General features: G+C 30.2%; 1 protein-coding gene across 1 annotated transcript in view; it reads right to left on the reverse strand.

Moving 5' to 3' along the window:
- LOC125853510 (uncharacterized) overlaps window positions 1-4,426 on the reverse strand; it is a 113,363-nt gene extending 108,937 nt beyond the window's left edge. Inside the window, exons 1-3 of the mRNA XM_049533205.1 lie at window positions 4,291-4,426; window positions 3,613-3,943; window positions 1,365-1,455 (exon numbers count right to left, since the gene is read on the reverse strand). Coding sequence (XP_049389162.1) covers window positions 1,365-1,455; window positions 3,613-3,943; window positions 4,291-4,322 — 454 coding nt within the window. The 5' untranslated portion in view covers window positions 4,323-4,426. The remainder of the gene's footprint in view (window positions 1-1,364; window positions 1,456-3,612; window positions 3,944-4,290) is intronic.
- Between the last annotated feature and the right edge of the window lie 6,844 nt (window positions 4,427-11,270).

Raw genomic sequence — 11,270 nt, forward strand, 5'->3', positions numbered from 1 at the left:
AAAATAATTCTTCTTATAGTTGATTAATTCTTTTTATAGTTAATTTATTGAGAATCTAAAATCAATGCTGCTATTGACCATCACTACTCTGTGACCTTGTTGAAATTTATTTTATTTCTACTTCAGTTTATGTATTGAGTTTATATATAGTCATTGTTGTATAACAGGTACTGAAAATAATGATGTTAATCACTATTTGATCTTATAAGTACTAAATTCATTTATTTAGGTAATTTCATGTGTTTGATGAATCTAACCAATAGTGACTCATTTCACATTAAATGACTTCTTTTTAAATAATTGTGGTGCCCCAACCAACTTGCAGGGACTTCAATTAATTCCACTAGGTACCTTCCACCAGCCCACTTTCTAGGTAACTGTCTAACAATCCAAGAAATCATCTAGTGTCATCAAATAACTTCTCACAACCAGGGATTGGGGTTTCAACATGGGTTTATCATTATAAGCTATTATCGCTTTCTAGCTAATTAGCTTTGACATGGTGCTTATCTGAGTTGGGTCCACTTGATCTAGCGGAAAGTAGTCTTACCCTGTTTCTTACAGGACAAAGGGTAGTTGATATGGCAAGTGTATGATTAGTGGCTAATGGGATTGCGTATAAGTGGGCCATGGGTCAAATGCTACTTGTTTCACCATCTCCATTGACTGTTGTACACCATACACATATGGACGGATCCATTTAAGATCATTAACTTAAAAGCAATATCTTTTTCTCAATTGACTGTCCATGCCGACAGAGATATTGAAAAAAACCTCTTTCTGTAGTTTTGACATCGCCTTTGCCAGGATCTTATTTTTAATCAGTGTACCTAACCCAAGATTTGTGAGTCAAAACTGACATGGGTGACCTATCATAGGGCTAGGCAGCAGACTAGAACCAAAAATGCCTAAATATGAAAAACTCTGGTTGTTACATATGGCTAGCAAAGAAAATTAGGGCATCAGTTAATATCTCTGATTAATTTATTATTTCCAGGTAATAAAAGTCAATGTCTTGTCGAATTAGCTTTGACCTTCTTATTCTCAAAAAAGAAAAAGAAAGCAACTCATAGTACAATTGCCACGTTTTGGGCAGCTATTAAAAAGCAAAATCAACTATGTTTTATCATTTTATTGAAATGAATCAAAAGTTTTACCTCACAAAGCCGGCATGACGGACATGTCCATGAACTCCAATGGAAGAGATCTGTAGGAAGGGGCATATTAGCAAAAGTACAACACTAAAAACTGACAAATCTTGTGGCCTATAAAAGTACCTCTATGTTGACCCCAAGCTTTCAGGCAGTTTCGGTGATACTTCTTCCCGCAACTTTTGCATGACATCATTTTCCTTGCTCTTTCACCTCCTTCATTTTCACCGGAAAAGCATAGCCTACACATCACTTTGACATTCGATAGACCCAGTTCTTCTCCACCAACATCTTTCATGGAGCCCTGAGGGCAGATATTTATTTGTAAATAAAAAGATTGAATGGTATCATGTAACAATTTATGATTCCAGCTCCCAGCCTCCACACCCCCAAGAGGAGAAGAAATGAACATCAGTAGAATGAGCAATGAAAAGGGGTTATTACATGTTCAGTAACAGTGCACCTTTAGAATATGAAAATTCTGCTGGTTAGTGACAACATCTATTTGGTTGAATTTGAGGAACGACAAAAGAAACATCCCAACCATTGTTGAGATTTTAAATCCAAATGACTTCTAGACCACTGCTGTTTGGAGCACTAGCAGACCTGTACTTTTACGGGTCACTTGGTTGGCATGCTAGTTATGTGAGGAGGAATTGTTTATATGGTGATTAACAATGATGGGATTGTTAATGCAGTCATTAATAGCAAGAAGATTGTTATACATGAATTACTTACTTTAAAAGGGAATTTTTGTATTGGGATGGGTTTAATCCCCACATTGCGAATATATGTATTCTTATACCACATTCTATTCCATATAAAATAATAACCGTTTCATACACAACTTAATGCAGGTATTATTTAGGGAAAAAAGAGGAGAGGGGGAGAGGGATTCATCACCAATATTTGATTGGATCTCTAATGCCGTCAACCAAACTTTGTATTTGTTATACTTTGATTAACTTTTTTCATGTGGCCAACCAATTAGGGGTTGTTTGGTAGAGTGTATTAACAAATACAATACATGCATTAGCTCTGTGTATTAGTAATGATTGTATTAGTTATACACTCCATTGTGTATTAAAGTGTGCATTACTAATACCATGAATTTCTAGGTATTAGTAATGCAAGGGGATAAAATGCATGCATTAGCATGGTTATTGTGGAGGATATCTTTATAAATAAATATTTTTATGCAATGCATGCTATTTTTAATCCACCAAACCAAACAATGCATAAGAAACAATCTATGTATAATTAATGCAAGCATTACTAATACACTCTATTTAGCATTATTTTTATCCACCCTACAAAGCGACCCTTTGCTTGATTATGTTATGCGGGGTTTTATGTTGATATTAATGTTAATTATTGCAATACATCAACCACAAAAAACTTAGAACATTATGTCTAAAGTTGTCCACTTCATAGAACATTCTCACACTCTCAAGTCATTATAGCCAAATAACTTAAATGTACTACTGTGATATAATACAAAGTTTTGGAAGGATAGGTGGATGGACAATATCATTCTGATGGAGGAATTCCCATGTCTCTTTCAAATAGCATGTGAACCAAATTCCTCCATCTCTCAGAATAGAGAAGACAAACACCTGGAATGTACTATTAAGGAACCTACAAGACTAGGAAATCAAAGAAGTGGTCAAGTTGTTTTTTAGGCTAGAAGGCCAGGTGATAAATGTCTGGGAAGCAGACAAGTTAAGTGGGGCAGTGACAAGGTAGTAGATACTCAGTGAAAGCAGGCTATGCAATCTCATATGCTCCTAATGAAGTGTTTGATAACTGGCCATGGAAGTTGATATGGAAGACTAAGCTCCTAACAAAGATCATATGCTTCAGTTGGACAACTCTTAATGAAGCTTGCCTCACTCAAGACAACCTTAAGAAAAGGAACTTTCAGATTGCTCTATGAAGAGTTGTCCAACTGACTAACCCATAAATTACTCAATCCTATAGGAAGCACCATGAAAAATCTTTCTCAATCCTGTAGGAAGCACCATGAAAATTCATTCTCTTTTGAGATAAGATATCAGAACAGGCTAAATATTCTGTTGTATCTTTTCTCCTCCTATAGTGGAATACTATACAAACACTTAAGAGTCTAAAATGTAAATGGAGTTAAATTATCAAGTACCCTAAAAGCATTCATACAAACCAGAATATCTATACCTTTGTGGACCACATAAATTATTTTCTCCCTCAACAGAACAAGCCAGCATTAAAATAAAAAGAAACACAATAGTCATGGCATACAATCCACATGAAATATAAACAGACAAGTGATCTGAAAACAGATCTTCTCAGCAACCATCTATGTCAGTATCCTGACTATGATAAATAGGACAACAGAGAAGTCAATTGATTTAACAATCACAATTTTCACATTCCACATTCAAATTCATGCAAATCTACGTTTTTTAGAACTGCGGTTCCTAACCTCCACATCACCAGACTCGAATCGTCTAGCAAAATCCTCAGCCACCATAGATGCAGCAGCAGCTTTTTTCTGCAAAGCAACACGCTTAGTCTGAGCTGAAGCAATAGCAGCCGCCTCCTCACCATCCCCGCCGCTTCCACCTCCCCCATCACCTACAGGCGCCTGTGGGGGTGGAGCAACATTAAGCTTGGGCACCTTAACCTGAATTGTAGCAGGTTGTTTGGCCTTAAGACCCCATGGGTCCTTGAGAAACTCCTCAAGCTTAGTCACATCTCCAAAGAACTCATTTTTACCCTTCGGGAACCCATGAGGGCAGAAGCAGATCTTTCGACTGCACCAAAAAATACCAAAACACTCAATTGGGTCAGAAATTCCAAACAAAACAACAAAACACAAACCCAAGAACCCGATTTCACATCCATCGATAAAGAAAGAGAAAGAGAAACCTAACAGATCCTCCTCTACACCAAAAAATCACCAAAACCCACCTCCAGAAACACTCAATAGGTCATAAAAACCCCAGTAAACAACTTAAAACCATAAAACAAAGAACCCCATTTGGCATTCTTGGCCTAGACAAGAGAGACTAAAGAGAAAGAGTGATAATAAAAGAGAGAAAGAGAGAAAAATAAACAAAATTATAATCAAATAATACATAAAAATAAAAGAATGTAGTACCAGGTAATTGGGCAAGCTGTGTGAAAGGCCATACGCGAGATAAAGATTTATGTGTATTGAGGAATTTTTGAAGAGTTTAAATTGGGGAAAAGCCCTTTTGAGGGAAGAGAGAGAGAGAGAAAGGGGAAGGGGCGTGGCTTGTGAGAGTTTGGGGATACACAACTTTTGTTTATAAGATGAGGTAAAATTCAATTTGGCCTATAGAAGTTTTCAAAATGTCAATAAAACCCATGATGATTTGTATAATAAGAGAAGAAACTTCGAGAAAAACGCTTACGATTCTTAGAGATAAATTTTAAAAACCTATTTGACCATAAAATTTTGTCTAACTTTTAGAATTTAATTACATAAGTTTATTTATAGAATGAGGTAAAGATTAAAAAAAAAATCCATCAAAGTTTTTAAAAAATTTATTAAATTCATAATTATTTGTATAATAGTGGGAAAAACTCAAAAAAGGAAAATTATAAAAAGAAAATAAGAGAAGAAATATTGATAAAAACATCTATGGTCCTTGGGAATAGATTCTCAAAAAGTATTTGACCATAAAATTTTGTATGATTGAAAATTTGGTACAAAAAAATATTTTTAAGCAATTTTGATTCATTGAAAATTTTAAAATGTTAATTGAACTCATACTTGTTTGTTTAGTGAAAAAAACTCGAAAAAGGAAAAAGATTCAAAAAGAAAATAAGAGAAGAAATCTCGAGAAAAACGCCTATGGTTCTTGGGAATAGATTTTAAAATTTTATTTGACCATAAAATTTTACTTGATTTTAGAATTTTAATTTTTTTTTAAATGTTTATAAAAGTGAGGCAAAATTCAACTTTGGCCCATTAAAGTTTTCAAAATGTTAATAAAATCCATGATCCTTTGTATATTAATAGGAAAAACTTTTAAAGGAAAAAGTTCTAAAAATGAAAATAAGATAAGAAATTTTGAGAAAAACGCCTATGGTCCTTGGGATATATTTTAAAAACTTATTTGATGATAAAATTTTATTTGATTTTGAAAATCTAATATATGAGTTTGTTTATAATGTAAGGCGAAAATCAAATTTAGCTCATTGAAGTTTCCAATATGTTAATATAATCCATGATTATTATTTGTATAATAGTGAAAAAAACTCAAAAGAGGAAAATAAATAAAAAATAAATAAGAGAATAAATCTCGAGAAAAACGCCTAATAGTCCTTGAAAATAGTTTTTTAAATTTATTTGACCATAAAATTTTGTCGAATTTGAAAAATTCATACAAAAATTTATTTGATTTTTTTCATACGCGTTATTTTTATTGTTATATTTTATTTATTTTTCACGTTAACTTTTGGATTGTACTAATTTCACTAAGAATATGAATAAGGAGGTAGATAAACACTCATAAACTTAAAGTGCTAAAATAAGTTTGATTGTCAAATTCAAGGGGTATTTTACGTATTTTCTTTAATTTTACTATAATTTAAAAAGGTGAATAACATTGATGTTGATATTTATTTTCTTTGATTTTAGATAAGTATTTGAATTTATCTGAACGCCAGAAGAAAATGAAAAAAATTAAAATAATTTTTTTTCTCACTATGTGTGATTGAATTTTATACAAGATAAATATTTATTAGTTTCTGACACTTCATTTAAAATTAAAAATTTTTGTTGAATCATGAGGGGTACACTTTAATCAACAAAATATTCTTATATATAGTGTTGTAGTCAAATCTTAAAAAAAAAAATTATGTGATTCTTCAAGATTTTACAGCAAGATCGTATAGACATCAAACTTAATTTTATGTAATCTTATACAATTTGTAAAAATTTGAAAAGTCTAAAATGTAATGTATCATAAATCACACAAATAAATTTGAGTGTATCACAAAAGTCTCTCACAAAAAAAATCTATCAAGTGTAAAAATTGATATTTAATTAAAAAATATTCATTGAAAGTGAACATAAATTAATGAATGATTTTAATGAAGTAAGGACGAGTTCAAATCAATTGCTATGTAGGAAATATCTTTTTAACTAGGCTTGATTCAACACCATTAAATGATTCATGACACGATCTTTTAAAATATATTCGTTTATTTGTATATATTGATATTGATCTTAAATATGTTGTAGTATCTTATGTAAGTTAATTTATGTCATTTGATTATTACATGAATTAAAAAGATTACGAGAAAATGAGATTAAAATATATACATGTTAAATCGTTGTAAAAGCGCGTTTCAAAAGTTTGAAACATTTGATTCTATCTTTCACGCATGCTTCTTCTATAACTGACAGATTTTGTATTTTAAATCTTGGCGGTTGTCTTAAAGTTGAGGAGATGAGAAAGGACCTGGTCATATATTTATAGGCATCAAGCCTTGATTCAATTGGTCTCCTCATAACAAACTTTACTAGGTTTTCGACCTGACTTATACTATTGTCAACACTAATAAATATGAAAAAATCAACATAGCATAACAACTTATAGATTTAACTTGCAAAAAGTACATCACTTTTATTTTTTTGGCAAAAAAAATAATAACATTTTATTTGGTATTCAATAGACACATTTATTTTTCTTAAAAAGTGGATTTTCTTTTTAAAATTTTCTCTCTATAGATAAATTCTTTTATTTATTGGAAAGAAAAATTAAATGTATACGTTTTCAAATTGAATGTATACGTAGTTGAAAGTATGTATACTAACATGATTTTACGTATTTAAATATTTGTCGAAAATTAATATATCTATACATATCAATAGCTGCAAAATATACTTTTGTATACTAATAGTGTATACAAACAAAATATAATTAAGGTATACAGTTTATTTTCAGTAGATTTCAATGTTCACCACATACATATAATCTTATATTATATGAAAATAAATTGCGTATACATTATAATGCAAATATCTAATTGATCAAATATATTTAACAGAATATACGAACAAATCTATAGTTATATTTACATTAAACAGATGTAAATTATAGTCCATATTTAATATAACATATAATACACATTTACATACATTTAATAATTAGTACATATTAATTGAGGATTAAAAATATTGTTTATGCCTTAAGAGTAATTACAACCTTTTTTCATGAGTTAATTACCAGATTTTAAAAAAAATCTTTCCTTAAAAGTGGTTCTAGCATTTGTTAATGTATTAATTAAGGAATAATTAATATTTTTCATTCCTTAAAGTAGCGGCAGTTTTTTCCAATTACTTTGTGTCAATACTTTGATTCAATAAACCAATGTAATTCTTGTTCAAACTCTATTCAAGCAGTATTATCATCTTCGCTAAAAACAAAAATGTTAAAATAAAAATTGTTATATATAGTTCCTGAAAATTTGAAATCTTAAAATAGAAAGCAAAAATCAAGGGATTGTCTGACGCATGTCGTCTGACGCATTTGTCTGAGTTGTCCTTTTGCAACACTTAGCTCCATTTCACTTTCTTTCTCGCATTAACTGAATTTTCATCTAACAAAGTAGAAAAACTATCAAAAGACAATGTTGTTGCTTAAGAACTCACAATTATTCCTAAATAAAAGCATCAAACGTGTCGTCAAATGCCGGGACATCAATTGAATCGAAAATCGAACCACATTGCAAACTGAGTCAAATCATAAAAAAAAACCTGATTAATGATTTGGTTTGACTTGCTTTGGTATTGAAAAAAAAAGGAAAAAGAGTCTGAAAAATATTCTAACTTTGGCCGAAATTGCTACCAAACTTTATGGAGGACCTTTACCCCCTGAACTATTTAATAGTGTATTTTTTACCCTCTGAATTATTTAATAGTGTATTTTAAAGGTATATATGTGCTCACATGGACACATTACTATTTATATTATGCATTATTTTTTTTATGTCTATGTGGACACATATATACCTTTAAAATACACTATTAAATAGTGCAGGGGGGGTAAAAGGTCATTTCCAAAGTTTGGTATCGTAACAACAATTTTGGTCAAAGTTCAGATATATTTCAGACCCTTTCCCAAAAAAAAATCCAACTTTACTTGGGTCTGTTTGGTTTTAACTGAAAAAAGTCGACACGAGACCAAATCAACCCGACATTATATGTATAATTTTTAAAATATATTTTATACATAAAAGTATTTACTTTAATAATAATTTCAAAATACTTTTTTATACTTTTTCATACGTTTTATCTTTTAACATATTATTTCTAATATTTGAGACTTATAATTGAATAGTTCAATAAAGGTTATAGTCCAAAGATATTAATAACTCAAATCAAAATCAAATCAATATGAGTGCTAACAAAAAATTAATTAATTCAACACTAAGAATGACAATAATGTTGAATATTTGTTCTTTAGTTTTACATTGATTTAGACATTTAAAATACATAACCTGATTTTATTTGTTCTTTAATGTTTAATCATGTTATTAATACTTATTATACTTATTTTAGCACAATTTAGTATTTCTAAATTATAATCATTTTCATTATGACTTATTAATTTACAATATTTATTAGAGAAAATGATCAAATGAACTCCTAACCTATTATCAAATTCTCAACTACACACTTATATTTCTCAGGAGTCCTATTACCCCCTTATACTAATTTAAAGTGAAATTATTTGCTCCCTAATGCTGAGGTGGCAAAGAGTGTATAGTTCGAGTGAATGTGAATGACAAAAAAAAAAAAAACTAATTAAAACTTTAGTAATATTTATTTTATTTTAGAGTTGCTTTTTGTTTTCTTTTAAAAAAAAATAATATTTCCTTTTATTTTATTTTGTACTTTTTATGCTCTTTCTCTTCTTTCTTTGGCAGAGAAACAACACCGACGGCAGCGGGCAACAACACCGGTGACGACAACATTTCGATCCATCATACGAGCTTTGCTCCTCCACCTCTAGGAGCCCGCCTCATCGACCTTCTATCACTAAGCCTCTCACCTTTGAATTCACACCCCTCATAGGAGCTCCACTAAAAATTCACAAGAAATAACCTTTGTTACTCCACCATGTGAATACATATTCATCAACCACCAGTTCCGCTGAGAACCACCACATGAACCACCATCACCACTTTCTCTATTTTTCTCCATAGCTTCAAGATATTCAAAGTTGGAGATGCAGATTCAACCTCAAGCACAAAATTTAAAAAGTCAGATGTTCATCTTTTTTCAAATTTGAAAAGACTCTGACTACCAAGTCTACAATGAACTTTTAATTGTACAAAAAACAAATAAAATCTATACATTTCAAGATTCCTATCCAAACAAACTATATTAAAAAAAGAAAACTTTTGGGCATTCAATTATTATTGATTTTCAGTGAAAATTTCATCAATATGAGAGAGGAAAAATAGATCGTGTAAAAATGGAGAATTTGACGGTTAATTCAGTGATTATTGAAAGAAAATTGGAGATTTTTAAAGATGAAATTGAGAGGAATATAGAAGAGAATTGAGCAGGCCGGTGGAAAAAAACTCTATATTGAAAGAATTGGAGACAAAGCGGTGCAACTCCGACGAAAAAGCTCTGGCAAATGGCTGCTTCTATGACGACGAAATAAAAAAACGAATTAATTTATTTTGATTTATAAAAATGGTAATATTATGTGGCAGGCGCGTGCCGACCACTCCATGATACAAATGTGGGTATGAGTTTTTAAGGGGGTATATATTCTATTTTTAAAATGTTTAGGGGGTTAATAAGATCTACGTGAAGTATACGTGTGTAGTTGAGAATCCGGTAATAGATTGGGGGGTTATTTGGCCATTTTATTTCATTTGATTTCATTATTATTTTTTGTTAATATTTTAGTGTCATCACTCTCTCATATTTTGTGTTATTTTCTTATGAAACACCATATAATGTTGTATTTTAGTAGGACTAGATAAATATTTGGAGCACAAGTTAATTATATTATTGTATGAATACAATCCGAGGTTGAACAACCCAAATTTTATTAGTTTGATTTGATTTATAGATTTAAAAATCAAATACGAATGATTTGATTTGATATTTGAAAAATCTGAATCAATCCAATCATGTACACCCACACTTTATGGCATAATCTTACTTTATTGATCAAGTTAAATAATACAAACATTTTACATGTATTTGTTATCGTGCTTAAAACATTCAACATAAAATTCATTAATAGGCATAATATTAAATAGATCATTACTTGACGATAAAAAAAATATTAACATCCAGGAGTAAAATAATTACATGAAATTTGTAGCACATATTAAATAAAGGTCACCACTATATAACAAGTACACAAATAAGTCATAACAATTCCAAATCAATAATAACATATTAGGAAAAGGCAACAACTCATGATCACAATATAATAAAGCATAACATAGGTTGATAGTACCACCTACCACAATACAATGATTAGATTACTTGTATGATTACCACCAAAACATGTGGTACACAAGTTGCTTCTCCATTAATTAATAATTTTCATATAATTTATATGCCGTTTGATAAATAGATAGGAAATAACTTATTAATATTTAAAATTACTACAATTTTTGGTTAATAGTTAGAAATCTGCATATCTAATACATATATAAGTTATATTATGAGGGAACTTATGCCTTATTTTATGTAGAATAGGAGGTGAAATAACTGAAACATGAATAATAATACATAGATGCACTCATATACAACTAATCTCTATATTACTAATACATGCATAATTCTAACCAGCTACGAAATGACCCTTTATGAATCTCTCTTGTGAAAAAAATCCTTTATAGGGAGTGATTATCTCAAACTTAGAGTCAAAAAAATATTTTCCTTTTTGCAAATGGATCCTACACGACATCAATTCAGATTAGAAAAATTGATCCTTGACAGAGAAAACCATACACGACATGAGTTTAGTTTAATAAGACTGTATTGTAAATAATGAACATTGAGAACACTAATGAAAAATTAAAAAATATAAAATTATATTATTACTAATATCGTATGGAGTATATTAC

The sequence above is a fragment of the Solanum stenotomum genome, chromosome 1, assembly GCF_019186545.1.
Source record: "Solanum stenotomum isolate F172 chromosome 1, ASM1918654v1, whole genome shotgun sequence".
NCBI lineage: Eukaryota > Viridiplantae > Streptophyta > Magnoliopsida > Solanales > Solanaceae > Solanum > Solanum stenotomum.